General features: G+C 41.2%; 1 protein-coding gene across 1 annotated transcript in view; it reads right to left on the bottom strand.

Annotated features, from left to right (window-relative positions):
- Positions 1-16,516, bottom strand: part of arfgef2 (ADP-ribosylation factor guanine nucleotide-exchange factor 2 (brefeldin A-inhibited)) — a 72,659-nt gene that overhangs the window by 11,338 nt on the left and 44,805 nt on the right. The window contains exons 23-38 of the mRNA XM_083895313.1: positions 16,381-16,477; positions 16,203-16,243; positions 15,911-16,080; positions 13,674-13,825; positions 12,893-13,065; positions 12,583-12,743; positions 12,338-12,468; positions 10,081-10,210; positions 9,830-9,965; positions 8,935-9,073; positions 8,609-8,666; positions 8,351-8,459; positions 7,874-8,013; positions 6,761-6,938; positions 6,427-6,565; positions 3,067-3,184 (exon numbers count right to left, since the gene is read on the bottom strand). Of these exons, the coding sequence (XP_083751439.1) occupies positions 3,067-3,184; positions 6,427-6,565; positions 6,761-6,938; positions 7,874-8,013; positions 8,351-8,459; positions 8,609-8,666; positions 8,935-9,073; positions 9,830-9,965; positions 10,081-10,210; positions 12,338-12,468; positions 12,583-12,743; positions 12,893-13,065; positions 13,674-13,825; positions 15,911-16,080; positions 16,203-16,243; positions 16,381-16,477 (2,072 nt within the window). The remainder of the gene's footprint in view (positions 1-3,066; positions 3,185-6,426; positions 6,566-6,760; positions 6,939-7,873; positions 8,014-8,350; positions 8,460-8,608; positions 8,667-8,934; positions 9,074-9,829; positions 9,966-10,080; positions 10,211-12,337; positions 12,469-12,582; positions 12,744-12,892; positions 13,066-13,673; positions 13,826-15,910; positions 16,081-16,202; positions 16,244-16,380; positions 16,478-16,516) is intronic.

Consider the following 16,516-nt stretch of genomic DNA (forward strand, 5'->3'; position numbering starts at 1 on the left):
GTACTTCCGTGCTCAAGTACATAATAAACGAGGACAGACGTTTCCACACATTTGTGGCGAATCGTGTGTCAACAATTAGAGATGCAACTCATGTCTCTCAGTGGAGGTATATCAATACCAAAGACAACCCTGCTGATTATGCCTCTAGAGGTATGAAGGTTGGAGATCTGTTGACTGGTGGTAGTTGGATTGAAGGCCCAAGGTTTCTCCTTCAACCAGAAAAGGATTGGCCTTCAGATATCACAGAGGCCACAATTGCAGCCGATGATGTAGAGGTCAAAAGGGATGCCACAGTAAGCACAATCATTATTCGGGACTCTCTTGATGCTACAGACCATCTCCTACTCTATTTCTCAGACTGGAGGAAACTTAAGTTGGCAGTTGCATGGTTTCTCAAATGGAAGAGGATCCTTCTGCAGTTAAAGCAAAAGAGAAAGGAATTGCATGCACTTGAGTTCAACAGAAAGGATGCAGATGGACCACAAGTGTCACTGGAAATGGAGAGGACCAAAATAGCAATGAGTCGAACCTTGTCAGCTGAGAATCTTTTGGATGCTGAAATTTCCATCATTCGCTACAGTCAGCAGAAAAGTTTCAAGGAAGAGATTGCTGCCCTATCGGCTGGAAAATGTGTGTCACGAAGCAGTTCTATTTACAAACTAGACCCATGTCTGGAGAATGGACTTGTGAGAGTTGGAGGCCGGTTGAGTAAGGCAGCTTTGCCAGAAGAGATAAAGCATCCACTAATCTTGTCAAAAGATCAGCACATCTCCACACTCGTATTAAGACATATGCACCAACAAGTTGGTCACAGTGGAAGAAATCACACCCTGTCAAGGTTGCGCAAGAAGTTCTGGATTCCAAGCGCCACTTCAGCTGTGAGAAAAATCATACCACAGTGCAGCTTCTGCAGACGATACAAAGGAAAGTTAGGAGAACAAAAGATGGCGGATCTACCAAAGGAAAGGCTTCTTCCTGACCTCCCTCCCTTCACAAATGTGGGAGTAGATTACTTTGGGCCTTTAGAAGTGAAGAGAGATCGAGGTTTTGCTAAGCGCTATGGTGTTATCTTTACCTGTTTTGCAAGCAGAGCCGTTCATTTGGAAGTAGCTCCATCGCTGGATATCGCATGTATTAATGCATTACGAAGGTTCATCAGCCGAAGAGGACAAGTATGTTCCATGCGCTCGGATAACGGTACAAATTTTGTGGGAGCTGAAAGAGAGCTGAGAGAAGCACTGACATCTTTAAACCATGACAAGATACAGAGAGTGTTATCACAAGATGGCATCCAGTGGTGTTTTAACCCACCTGCAGCATCACACCATGGTGGTGTCTGGGAACGTGCCATTCGTATGGTAAGGAAAGTTCTCACCTCTGTGTTACATCTGCAAACTGTGGATGATGATGGACTCCACACCATTTTGTGCGAGGTTGAGGCAATATTGAACGATCGCCCCCTCACTAAGCTTTCAGATGATCCCACGGACCTCGAGCCACTCACTCCTAATCACATTCTCCTGATGAAAGGGAAACCAGTCTTACCACCTGGATTGTTTAATAAGGATGACGTGTATGTAAAGAGGAGATGGCGACAGGTCTAGTACATTGCAGATTTGTTTTGGAAAAGATGGGTACAGGAGTACCTCCCTTTGCTCCAAGAACGGCAAAAATGGAATAAAAAGTTTTATTCCTGGAGACATTGTTGTCGTAATGGATTCTACTGCTCCACGTGGATCTTGGCTTCTTGGCAGAGTTATGGAAACGTTCCCTGATAAGAAAGGTCTGGTACGTTCTGTGCGTCTCCAGACGAAGACAAACATCTTGGAAAGACCTGTTACTAAACTATGTCTATTACAAGAAGCAGCAAGTTGTTAGTATTGACATTTGGTGACCTCTGAGTGAAACCAAGTCATATAAAACCATTGGGTATTGTTTTTGTATTTTTGGCTCTGTAATTCAATTTAAAGGGAATTGTAATGTCATCCGCCATTTACAATTAGGGGCCGGTGTGTTAGAGCCATATCCATGTGTATACAATGTAATTCCTGAGTGTGACGGTAGGTGGCGCTCCGTGCTGTGGTGTAGGAAAGTGATAAAGCCAACGGCAGGTAATTACTGGGCAGGTGTGCTGCGGACGAGTGGAGAAGTAAATAGTTTTTGACCGTCAGCGTGATCGTGGTGGTGTTATATGTTTGTTGCGTTGTGACAACAATGAACATTGTCTGATTTGCATGCAAAACGCTCATTTGTTAAGAGCGCAACGAATAATAAATGTTTGGGTGACAGCATATGATGCAAGTGATTCATTCATTTGGACCCGGAAGAAGACGGACGCGTCAACTAATCGTACACAGTGCCGCAGCCCCTCAGTGGCTTAGTTTCGTTTTGGTTGTTTTTGTTTTGTTGGATACGAACAAGCCATTACACTGCATATGAAGGATCAGACTATAATGTATGCTCCTCAAACAGATACATATCAATCATCATGTTAAACGGACAGTTTGTATTCTATTGTTCACTAGGGATGGGATTTTCGAGGTCCACGTGAGGAATTTTTGTCAAATTGTCTGCAGCAATGCTGGGGTGGAAAATATTCTACAATGTACTACTTCATTTTAGGCTCAAAAACATGGCTGTAGTGTCCATTATTGACCATAAAAGCAGCAAAAATAAAAATGTGGGGTGTGTCGCCAGACGTCTCAGGTTTTTGAACCTGCGCTTGTTAGATGTCCATCAGAGCGCAGGATCTTGAAATGGCGAGATGCCGTCTTCATTTGTGTAGCGCTTGTGTTGTGCCTCCCACCCCCGCCCTAAAAATAAGTGCAAGCTTGTTCGCGCTGCACGCACGCACACACACACACACTTACACACGCTTGGACACGCACATCCACTCGAGAAAACTGCTGTTGTCACCATGTAGGCTAACATTACAAGTGACTGGTCACACACTCCTACAAAGCATCCTTTGAGCACCACGGACAGCGGCCGAAGCTTCATAGTTACCTTACCGACCCGCCCCCACCTATTCCATTCACTAACGGTTTACGGTGCGTGTGTTCTTGCCTTGTCATCCGGCTGTCGTAGCGTCCTGGTGAGCAGCAGCATGAGCAGACTGTTCCAGGCTTCTCTATGGCTCTCTGAGGTCAGACTGATGAAGTAGGCCAGAGCTTCGCTACACACACTGTCACAAAAGAACACACGATACACAAACTTTAGGAACAACACAAGATACTGATGAATCTGTATACACATGCACAAAGGAGTTCATTTATCAATATTATTATTGTTATTATTATTGTTGTTATTGTTATTATTAATATGAATAAATGCGTCATATGCATTTATGTCCTTTTGACTCACTAATTAAGTGATTCACACGCATTTGGAGACCGGGGTCTGATTCTACCGGTTTAGACGTTTAAAACGAGCTGTCAATCACCCAAATTGACCAAGGTAAGCCAGAGCTATGGCACTGCGTAACTGAAGACACTTCAGAGCCACAGAGTTATTATTACGCACCGCACAGGGAGCATCGATTTTAGGCGAGTTATTATACTTTTCTTTTTTGTTCTTTTTAGACCTGTAGTGACATATAAATAAAATTTAATTGGTTTTTAATAATTTGGTACCTAAGAAATCTCAAATGGCACAGATGGTGCCAAGCTGAGCCAAAAGTGAGAACGCCCAGACATCTCTTTACTAAAACCGCTGTAATTTCACTCTGCATTATTTCAGCAGAATCAGACTTTGCACAGCTCATGTCCACATGTTGTTACATGACCTCCATGTGTTTTTAAGCTCCTACTGCATATTTTAAAGGTGATATTTGCTTTAAAATGCAATATTTTTTTAGGCGAGAGAAAAAAATCCTTCATTTATGCTGTGTTCCATGTACATTTACTCTGACACAGTGACATCTACAGTGAAACTTACACCTCTGGTGGAATCTCACAAGTGTTATCTTTATTTTGATACCAAGATAATCCACATAGAGCTTGTAACTGGATAGGTTTACTCTATTTAGTTTGGGCATGTCATTTTCGAGCAGGGACTCCAAAAGGAGGGTCAGGGAAGAAGAGGTTAACTTAAAGGTGCCATGCGTAAAAAATGGCGTTGAATTAGTTTCATTTGGCAAAAATCGAAGGTCAAATAATCATACTTAATTTTTTCCCCATTGCCTCAGAATGAGTTTTTATATTTATATAAAAGGAGCTTGGTCAGCTCTACGGATGCCACGACTTTGGACCTCTTATTTTGAGTTTTGATTGATAAATTATTTATATTCCAACCAATTACATGTAAAAAACAAACAAAAAAAAACCATACTAATGGGATACAATACTGAGTGCTGGCATCATGCCGGATACTGGCCAAGATTCCTTGATCAAATATCGGAAAAAGAAAGTAAATCTGTTTCCTTCAGTAAATACTAAATATAACTTAAATGTTTCACTTAACACAGGCAAAATGCTGTAAATATAATGTAACTCTGTCATGAGACAGATGATAGATGACCCATCGGACAGAGTCTTCCTGATTTAAAATCGTAAGTATTAAACATGTCTGAGATTTTTGGTGACTGACCTGGGGAGCGTGAGCAGAACCCCGCAATAACCAGTGAGAACGAGGTGACCGGGAAACAGATGTTGCGTTCTTTCGTTTAGAACCGCAACTTGTACTAGTCAAGTAGATTCTGTCTTCTCAGCCATGACTTCATCCACAGTTCTTTGCATTTCTCAGCACAAAACATTGCGAGCACACAACAGCTATTAACTCACAAAATCACATTACATCACACAACTTTCTGTGAGATCCCAAATCCCTGGACACTTACTATGTGGTCCTGCATCTTGACTGGATCGTCTAGTGCTTACTGATGATTAAAAATCACGTCCAATTTGAAAATCTTCTAGTTTGGGGCAGACTGAACAGCTAAGACGTATAAAGGAGGTATAAAAGACTAAATATGGCTGGTGTTGGTGGACACTCAGTTGATATTACAGTGATATTACTGGACAAACAAAGTCAAAACCAGTAATTCCTTGTAAACGTTTCACACCGGGACATTAATGATTAACACCACACAAACATACCCTCAATGAGTCGTCCGTCCAGCACAGCTGCTCAGCGACTAACAACACGTGATTTGCAGCACGTTCACGTGCCAATAAATTCCACAAAGTACACACACACAGGAAGTGTATACTTCATAAATATATAATGAGGTATGAGCCGTGTGTCGGTGCTCTGGCTCCTCGCTCGACGCAGAACAAACAGCCAGAGTTGCACGTTTGTTTTTTTTGGCAACAGACACAGTGCTTATTTATTGGGAGCGGGGGTTACTTTTTAACCAGGCAATAAACAAGCTGGCAGCATTTTGAGGAAGTGGAGACGAGCACCGGTGATAACTCAAACAATCAGCTCCGTTTTTTTTTTTAAGACGTAATAAACAAAGACATGTTTATTAAGTCACAGGGCAAATCTGGAACCATTCTTTAACTATCAACCTATAGATTATATGACACATTTGAGACATTATACAACATACGGTTACAATACAATACCGTAAATACTGTGAGGCTAAAACCTGAATGCACCTCAATTCTACTGCCATAAACACTCACCAGTGTCCCAAATGCGTATTAAATGTATAGTTTAAGTGGGGTTGTAGGAGATACTGACTTATACTTAACACTGCACCTGGAACCAGCTTGTACTCACATATATACAAGTGAGAAAAAGCTGTTGAATGGTGAGACTGGCATAGACTTAAGTGGGTATTGATTTTATTCTTTTGTTAAAAAGGTAAAGTTGGTTTGGCCCATCATGGTCGACTTTAACCAATCACAGAGCAGTTCAGGGAGAAAGAGAGGGAGCTTGATTAGCAACTATTCTGCATACAGGTGCTTTGTTGGAAAGATTGCTACCCCAGCACCAGCAAAAACTGTCTATGGTGCAAAGCAACCTTTAAAATAAGAAAATGCCATGAAGTTGGACAATAAAACATTGGTAGAGAACTCTCTGGTCATCTGTCCCTGATAAAACAGATACATCTGTCTGTGCTTATCAGATTAGGGAGGGCAGAGGGCCGCACCCCTAACATGTTTGTTATATCATGTCCTGTAGTTGGAACTCAATTATCTTGCAATCCTGTCTACTGCAGCTTTAAGTGGCAAAAAATCTTTTTTTTTTCTGGTTGTCTCCACAATGTTTACGGTAAGTGAAAGTGAGTGTTTGTGTCACAAGCTGGCAACCAAACTGAACCACAACTTTATGGATTTATAACTAATAATAACCATTACCTTCTGATTGAGAGAAACAACATTAGCTAACTGTCTTAGGAAAGCTGTTGCTTAACCTAAACTTCAAATGTTGACCATTTCACCAGTGACATGATGATGGTGTTGTATGTGTCATACTCACAGGAGTAGGCGTGTCTGGATGTCAGGCCACGATTTCTGCAGCTGAGGGTCAGAGTACATCCTGAACAGAATCCTCAGGCTGCAGGCAAGACTGGTGGTTTCCTGCTTCAACAAGTTGGGCTTGGATTTCCCTTTAAACCCTGAAGGCACAGAGAGGGATCCTCTACATTAATGTTTGAAATAAAACAGGCCATTATTTCCCTTCTGTCTCTCTGACATTAAACCACAAAAGGCTCAAACAATTGGTTAAAAGCACAAAAAACCCTTCCCAGTTATTTCCTGCAATTTGTTACGCTAAGTTCACACAACATGACATAAAGAACAGGTTGGATTACCTGCTCTCCAGAGTGCCGTCCTTTGTTCGTTGTTGGAGTTGAAGTCCTTGGCGAAGGTGTGTGACTCCAGCAGACAGTCGAGCAGCTTGAAGAGGTGTGCAGAGGTCATGTGTCTGTACATACCCTGATCTGGAACCAGCTCACTTCCTGCAGCCTGCGACACCTCCAGAGCATCTCGCTATCGGAGGGAAGGGGTTGGACATATTTGATGATTAAACATTTAAGTTCAGCTGATATGTGATTATCTCACTGTTAGACAGCTTTGCTCTGAATGGAAACTCAAGTTTTGATGTCGCTTACTCTCCCACACCATAGAAGAACAACAAGTCCATAGAGAAAATCTTAATTTTTAGCTCATAAGGACACACTGCTGCCTCGTGGTATGTGTGTGTCACTGAGGTAAATCTGAATTAAAGATTCCAAATTTTAAACCTGCATAATAGCAGATTAGAACTTACTGACGGAGGCAGCAGTGGATCAACAATTTCTGTGTGCTGTGATGTTAAATAGCAGATTTTTTCTCTGGACAGAAGTGAGCAACAAAACCTTCAGTTTTCAGTTGGAAAATGCCAAGCTATCCTGTGTCCTTAGACCTGATTTAAGACTTTTTTGAGACCATAATGAATACAATTTAAGACCCATTTCAAATTCATACTGGCAAAAAAGTACAAAAGACATGAAGGAAAATTGGAGCCACAAATCGTTGAAGTTGCAATTCAGCTTAGCTGTGGGCTTTCATTAAGTTTTCTTAATGAGACACACAGCAGCGTGCGCACGGCACACTAGCTAGTGGTGTTCGATAAATTGTCACCGGGCAGCACAGGTGGCCTACTTTAGTTCCGTGTTGTAGTTACGTTATCACATCCTCAAAAATAGAAACATTTCAAAGCGAGACTGAAGTTTATGCATGTTTTAAATAAAAGTCATATAATTTTTAAGATTTTTAAGACCTTTCAAAACTGTATTTAAGTCCTTTTATGAGATTTTATGAGAGACATTTTAAGGCCTTAAATTCAAATGATTGGATTTAAGACTTTAAGACCCAGGGGATACCCTGTGATATGTCCCCACAGCACTTCACCATGAGCAGAGATCCACGGTCGCTGTACGTACCTGTGCGGCAGCCATATTCTCAGCATCCTCCTTCTTGCTGGTCGCTGGGTAGAAGACAATATTGTCTATGGTTTGGATGAGTTCAAGCTGCACCACACATTTAATCAGCAGCCCGGCAAACAGCCTTTGGTCCGAAACTCCTGCAGAACAAAAAGAATCTTAGATTTATTTATGTAAGAAGCCTGAAAATTATATTCAGGTCAGTCTGGGTCACATTGTTTGGGCTGCTGCCTACTATACAGTACATGGTGCCCTCACACTCTGGGTATGAACATGACATTATTACATGGCACTACCCTTGTTAGTCTAACCAACCTAAAGTGAGTTAAGAACGTTTTCTCACTTAGCATTAGCCTGACTAAAGACAAAGAATGTGACTGTGTTGGAGTTCACAAACAAAAACCAGTCTGATAGTTTTCTCTAACACTTTGTCAGGTTTAAACTCTAATTGACTTCTTCTGTATATTGTGAACTCACGAGCATTGGATTTGCCCTTCCATGTGTCGTCGCTGGACATCTGGCTGTGTCCTCGCTCCGACAGAGCTCTGTCGTAGCTGCTTTGGGACTGAGTGTCAAAATCAGCGTCCTGAAGACGAGCAGAAAAGAAAACTTACAGCGGCAAACATCAGACACCACGGAAACACAGTAAGGAAACACAGCATGGCACTACAACAAGAAAAACGTCCTCTACTGAGCTGATGGTTGTTTGTTGTGTGAGTTTATTTATTTTCTTACAAAATGCTTCCCATCAGCCGTTTCCTCATCCTGTCCAGCCGGTCTCCAAGTCAACAAGCTGAAGGGAAAAACAAACAGAACAGCAGATTTAGAGGTTATAAGTTCTGTAAAGGTGGCAGCTACAGTTCCAAAATTCTCATATTGGGTGTCATAAGTGTGAGCGAATGGGTGTAAAGCAGCTTTGAGTGGTCATCAAGACTCGAAATGTGCAATACAAATACAGACCATTTACCATTAAATGTGCTTACATTTACTCATCAAAACTGTTAAATGCCCCCACAACTGATGAAATGATCCATCCATCCAGGAGAATGAGGAGGACTTACGCGTGAGGGCTGGTGTTCTGGAAGATCTCCAGCATACAGGAGCAGGTGATGTTCCACACCTCAGGGCTGAACTTCTCACCGTTCAGAATCACCAGGTTCTCCAGGCAGTTGGTTCCTGACCGAGCCAGCTGTTCATTGTCTATACGAGAGAAAGTTAAAGACTTCTGCTATAAGCAAACAAACATGGGACGCCACACCTCACAGATGTGGAAAGTTTGTCATGAACAATTTATGCCATTTAAAACAAATAAAAAAATGTATTGGTAAACTAACTGCCAGTGTCCATTTCAGAATTCTGCATAATGAATGTGTAATCCTGGTTTACTATAAATGAGTGTTATAAATATAAATTATTAATTATAAATTCAAGGAATTTTCAAGGACCATGACTAGTTTCCTGAAATTCAAGAACTGAATACACAGTTTAAGATGGGAGGGCAGCTTGTAAGAGCTGCCTCACCCATGGCGTCCACTTTTATTGATTTGCAGCATCTGGACAAGTTATTGTCCATGGGATCTTGGTCAAAGTCAATCTTTGTCGTTTTCTTTGGTGAGACAGAGATGTTGGAATTTACATTTCTCAGGCATCATCATTTGCTCTCTCTTGCACAACTTTACTCGCTCAGAACGCACGGAATCTCACATCAGCGGTGGAGAGAGACAGTGTCCACAACACCGCAGGTAATTATGACTCCACGTTTGTTCTGCACAGTCCTAGTCTACGTACATCAAGAAGCTCAGGGCATGAAACCGTAGGTGGTGTCTTTCAATGACCTGTCTATTTTGGGTAATTTTCATAAACTTTGAACTTGAATTTGTTTTTAAAAATCCCAAAATTTAAAGACCCGTGGAAAATCTGTGTGCTTCACTCAGAGACATGATTGTGAACACCCACCTTGCCTGACACACCACTGCAGCTGTGTGAAAATGTCAACCAGCAGGATTTCACTGAGCGGCTCATAAAACTGTGTGAACACGTCACAGATGGCGTACAGAGCGTGGTTACACGTCGTCGTCATCCACTCCGTTTTCTGGACGCAAACAAGAAACAAGGTTAAGATTCATTTCCTAATTTGTCATTCGATTGTGTGTAAAACCACTGCTGATATATCTTCAAATCACAGAGGAGAGACGGTGAACTCCGACCTCCGTCTGCTGCTCCGGCAGCTTCATGTTGTCAAAGATGCGGAAGACGATTCTGAAGAGGTCGTGCCACCAGTGCTTCTCGAAGGTGTGGCCGTAACTTTTCATGATCTCGAACATGACTGTGAGACCTCTGTCCAAAAACAAAAACAAACAAGTTCAAAGTGACAGCCTTGACCAATCACAGATAAGTGAATGTCGAGCACTGAAATATGAATATAATCTCAAATCTTTTTTCTATGCAACATTCTGCCTCACCAGATATCAGCAGACAAATATTTTCCATGTAAATAAAGAGTGACGTTTACGTTTGATCTCCGTCTGTGGTTTGTTGTGAGTCGTTGGTCCTGTTGGTTCAATTCAGTGGAGCAGGAAGTGCTTGACTTTGTTTATGAATGTGCTGCATTCAAATGCTACGTGTTTAACCTCTTCTTTCCTGACCCTCTTTTTGGAGTCCCTGCTCGAAAATGACATGCCCAAACTAAATAGAGTAAACCTCTGCAGTTACAAGCTCTATGTGGATTATCCTGGTATCAAAATGAAGATAACACTTGTGAGATTCCACCAGAGGTGTAAGTTTCACTGTAGATGCCACTGTGTGAGAGTAAATGTACATGGAACACAGCATAACTGAAGGATTTTTTTCTCTCGCCTAAAAAAAGATAGCATTTTAAAGCAAATATCACCTTGCAGTAGGAGCTTAAAAACACATGGAGGTCATGTAACAACATGTGGACATGAGTTGTGCAAAGTCTGATGCTGCTGAAATGAAGCGGAGTGAAATTACAGCAGTTTTAGTAAAGAGATGTCTGGGCGTTCTCACTTTTGGCACAGCTTGGCACCATCTGTGCCATTTGAGATTTCTTAGGTACCAAATTATTAAAAACCCATTTAATTTTATTTATATGTCACTACAGATCTGAAAAGAACTTGTTTTGAAAAAAAACAAAAAAAAAAGTATGATAACGCGCTATAAATCGATGCTTCCTGTGCTGTGCGTAATAACAACTCTGTGGCTCTGTGGCGTCTTCAGTTACGCAGTGCCATAGCTCTGGCTTACCTTGGTCAATTAGGGTGATTGACAGCTCGTTTTAAACCTCTAAACCGGTAGAATCAGACCCCGGTCTCCAAATGCGTGTGAATCACTTCATTGGCGAGCCAAAAGGACATAAATGCATATGACGCATTTGTGCGGACATTCGCCCTTCTCTAATCAGAACGATCTAATGTCGCTCTGTAATGATCAATCACACTAGGATTTGTTCCCAAAGCATGCTGGAAAGTGTAGTTCTTCATTAGAAGTGGTTTTGTTCCGGTGGAAATAACTCGTTTTGATAAACAGCAAAGGTAAGACGACATTTCTGCTTGTATTTCTTGAAAGCCAGTTGTTGTTTTGCTCTTATTTTGGGGCTGGATCCGTGAATCTTGGTCGTAGAGTGATAAAAAATGGTACCGCTGGAATCTGTAGATTCTCCGCTGTCCAGTCGACAAGTGTTTTTTTGTCTACATAATCATGCTGACGCTCCGGTGCCGCTTTCCAATGAGTGCGCTGTGATTTTTTTTTTCCGCTCCTGCTGTTTGATCCATCTGTGTTTTAACTGTGTTTCGTGAACATAAGAATGGTTTATACGAGCTTTTAGCTGAGTTTCTGACCTTTCTGTGGGTATGCAGCATGTCTGTGTTTGTTAAAGTTAGACATGGTTTTATGACGCTTTTGTCGCTGCGTCTGACGCTGCCCCCGATCCCGGGGGCAACCGTGAAGAAGAGGTTAACATATTTATAAGACATTATTGACAATGTCTTACTTATGACCAGTTAACTAAACGTTTCTGAAAGCTAAAATTTTTATGATCATGACGTAATAAGTTCAACAAAGACAGGGAGCTGAGCCGCAATCGGCTCTCGTGATACTGTTATGGCCCTGGGTCATTCTCTCCTCCTTTGAGTGTGTTTCTGCGGTCATTTGAAGAAGATTGGCTCACTGTGAGTGGAAGAAGTGATGGCTGCCCTGGACTATATAAACCCTCCTCAACCTGCACTCAGGACTTCCTCCTCACTCTTTCCAAATGAATGCTTTGTCTGTGTAATCAGTAGTAGCATTAGTTAAAACTAAAACTACTACATATTGTCAAAAGGACTTCTGACTTTTTCTTGGCTTCCTTTGGAGAGAGGAGGTGGAAGTCAAACACATGGTTTACCTAAGCCAGGGACATAACAGGAACAACAGCAACAGTTAACCACTGATTGGTGGTTTTCCTACCTGGTCCGGACGTCCAGTTTGCAGCGGTTGATGATACAAGACAGCTCAAACAGAATTGGAAACCAGCCACGAACCCACACCCGGTCACCTGGGGCAACATTCATGTCGTCACTGGTGTATTCCCTCAGAGCCTGGACAAGAACAACAAACAAACTTTCATTTACTTTAAAATCATTAAGAGATCTCAAACTGCAATTTAAATTATATTGAAAGAGTATTCAATGAGAGAGGTTGGTTTTTCCCACCTGTGGCCTTTCTGAGACATATCTAGCACAGTGACGTATGAGTCTGATGGCCTCCATGCTGGTGTCAGGGAAAGCCGCGTTACAGACAAACTCTGACAAACACTTCACGGCATCTTGGAAGGAATCTATAGCAGCTGCAAAGTGCTCACGGAATGTATTTGCTGAGTGGAGAGAGACATGGAAAAAGAGTAGGAAATAAAGTTAGAAAACAAGAATAAATAAGCTGCTGATGGGCTGAGAATCTAATCTTACTGGTCTTTTGGGCATCCGAGACAAAGTGACTGCCATTAGGAGGAGAAAAGACACTCACTGACAATGTGTCCAGTGGTCTGGAAGGCCAGCTCAACTATGGTCTCATCATGGTCAGCGGCCGCCTGGTGAAACACTGAGAAGATGTTCTTCCAACCTGAGCGGATGTTGGACGCCTGGGAGTTGACCATCTGAGCCACACACCTGATCACCATGTCTCTGATGGTGGGGGACCTGTTCACATGTGAATGATGTCACATTAACTACCCAATTTCATCTTTTTTAAAAGGGACAGTGCAGGGTTTGGTGAAATGTGATTGAATGACGTAATATCGTTAGCTAGGGTTGCAACTCACGATTATTTCCACCAGCGAATCATCTGTTTATTCTTTTATCGATTAATCAATAACTTGGAAAATATTGGTGTTTCCCAAACAGATGAATTCATTTCCAAAATAGGAGACTAATAATCGATTAATCAATTCATCATTGCAGCCCTATAGTCATCACCCCGACTTGAATCCTTACTCCCACTAAAAATATGGCTGCCTGAACCTACATGACAAATCTAATCTGTTTATCTAATCTGTCTTTTCTGGCTGAAAATTAACATTTGTAAAGCAACCAGTTTCCAGCAGAAAAGGCTGAGAAAGATGAGAAAACAGAGCAAATTATTGTCCCCACAGCAACCATTACATGCATGTTATTTAGAACACAAAAAAACTGAAAGGTTGGGAAAATTACCCACAAAAGATCTCCCGCGCCCCATTTGTGGATCCTGACCCAGTTTTTGGGAATCACTGATATAATTGCAGCAGATAAAAGTAAAGTGAATCATCTACCTGTTCTTCTTCATGATGTGCTCAAACGGCCTGAGGAAATCTTTCTGGAAGCGGAAGTTTGCCAACTCTCCTTTCTCCAAGAACTTCATGGAGAGCTGCCTCAACGAGTCCACGGCAAAAATGGCTACATCCTCATTGGGGTTACAGCCCACCTGTAACAAAGCAGGTCATGGACAGTGGGTTTACCTGTTTTTTTTATTTTACAGAAAACGGCAGCGTGCGTAAATGCACAGACCAAGACATAAATACACACCGTCAGGACCAGAACATGTCCTACATAATCAAAATAAATGCGTTCCACCTGTGCAACCTGCATGGACATCATTTTATCTCAAGCACCTGTAATATACTCTCAGTCCTCATGGGGGCACTGCAGGGCAACAGTATGTGTAAAGAGTTGCAGGGAGAAGCAAGAACAAAACCACATCTGATGCACAAGTTCAGACCTGAATAACAGGTTCAGTGTCACGTGGATTTTCTGGTGCTAAACACTTGGTGTTTGAAAATGGGTGTTTTAACAGCGCCTCAACCAGCACTTATTTGACATTTCTTCTATACGTAAAACACAAATGGTTACACTATTAAATGCAGGGTTTCCTCTACATGTAATTGATTGTGGCGCACCAGCAAAATAAAAGCTGCCACACCTTCAGAAATTTTTTGTCGTTGTTTTGTTTTTTTAAACTTGTTTTCATGTTGTTTTATATTTATATTAATGTAAATCATTGTATGAAATGTGATTTTGGCACAAAACATGGTGTTTTTCGTGAAATGTGACGCTACGCTGCAACTAGCCTACCCTTATTTTGAAAAACCAATACCGGAACACAGGAGTCACCACCTGCCTGTCTGCAGTGCACGAAAGACGAAGAGAGTGGAGGGAGAGAAAAGGGGGAAAGATAGGTACCTGGCTAGGTTATATTTGATACAGTTTTGTTCACAACGTATTACCTACACAAAAATAAGCAAATTAACTAATGACCAAGACCGCAGACCTCATTTGCACGCTCTCTCTCTCTCTCCCCCTACCGCCCAGTGCCAATAAGGCTTCACGCTCTCTGCGGACACTGGTTTAAATGAACAACAAACAAATGCTGAGGGCTGCACGGATGTTTTTCTACATTTGAATATTAAAATCCTGAGTCTGGATAATGTGTTATTGATTGGTTAATACAGGATACGCATTATTTCTATTATTATTTCAGAGAGATTCTTATTTTTATTTTATTTTTGTACCACTGACACTTGTTAAAGAGAGATTACTTTAGGCCTAATGAAGCATGTGTGGAATCTTTGGTTATACAGTAGAGATATTATTTTGTTGTAGATTAATTTTAACTGTAGAGGAAACCTGTTATGTTTAAGATACACATTTTGAACAGCACGACATTAGCTTAGGTAATGCCCAGGTAATTGTTTATTTAAATATGTTTATTTGACTGTATTCAGTATAGACTAGTTTAGCTATTTAACTTGTATCTTTCATTTGTTGTTATTTTGGCCTAGTGATACTGCAAGATGCTGTTTTCAATTCTTATTTTCAATTAATGTACTGGAAACCCTATAGTAAATAATGTTATTAGAAAACATTCGGTTTGAAATCGTCATAATTTCACATTTCAAAATTCATGTTGTCGTCGTCAGCCCCCCCACAGTTCCAGGAGGAAACCCTGAAATGGATGTGTTTGTTGTGTGAACTTCTAATTAATCTTAACTCCTATGTGTAACTATAAATATGAGACGAGATTGTGCAGTAAATACAAAATAAATAAAACCTGACCTGGAAAGTACTTTTGCATCTTCTGTACAATGCACAAAGTACTGTATACGTTATGCCCACATGGGGCTAGATTTTATTGTTATTCTGTTGTATATATGATATTTTAGAGTGTTTATTATTTATGTTTGTACTTTGTCAGCCAGTTGCGACATAATAATTAATGACAAAAAAATCCAGTTGCGGCCATGTTTGCCTCATGTCCTTCTTTGTGTTAAGTATGTTTACATCAGTTAAAGACAGACACTCAAATCGACCACATTCAGAAAACCAATGACAGAGACTGATCAAATATACATTCTTGTGGACGTGGATAACTTCCACAGAGCTGAACTATCTCACACAATGCAGCTGCTAAGCAAACAAAAATAATGTGGCTCATGGAAACAGCTCAAAACACCAAATCATGTGTTGTGATTTGATCCAACATGTTCAGACGTCAAACATTTAATGCTCCCACCTTGTTGAAGTGGTCTCCTATGACCTGCCAGATACGCGACCACTGCAGCCTGATGCGGTTCATGTTGTAGTAGGAGATCTCCACGATCTTCTGCAAGCTGAACATTCTGGGCTGGTGCGCCGAGGCCAGCTCGTCCATGGACACAGCGCACAACCACCGCACAAAGTCCACTGCAATGAAACAATGTAGCAGCAACACACTGAAGGACCATGTACTTTTTAAAAACAAAAAAACTAACAAAAAAACACACAAATGTATAAAAGGAGTCAAAAGTAAAGACTGCCACACTGACCGATTGCATTTCCATCTAATCTGGTGGAACCAGTGAAGATCCTGCAAATATTAAACAATACCTTTAGTATTTGTAGACCAAATAAAAGTTTGTACATGTGAAATAACATATAGTACATATATATATACAGTATATACAGTGTAATTATTCTAATATGTATGTGTATGATCATTCTCACCTATCCACAGCTACAACCACACTCTGAGAACTCGTCTCTCCCACTGACTCCTGGATATGAGCCATCTGTCTCTTGTCCTGACTTCCCACCAGGTTACCTGCAACATCAGACATATTAAAAACAAAAGCTGATGGAA

This window comes from Microchirus variegatus, assembly GCF_963457635.1.
Source record: "Microchirus variegatus genome assembly, chromosome: 9".
In the NCBI taxonomy this organism is placed as follows: Eukaryota; Metazoa; Chordata; class Actinopteri; order Pleuronectiformes; family Soleidae; genus Microchirus; species Microchirus variegatus.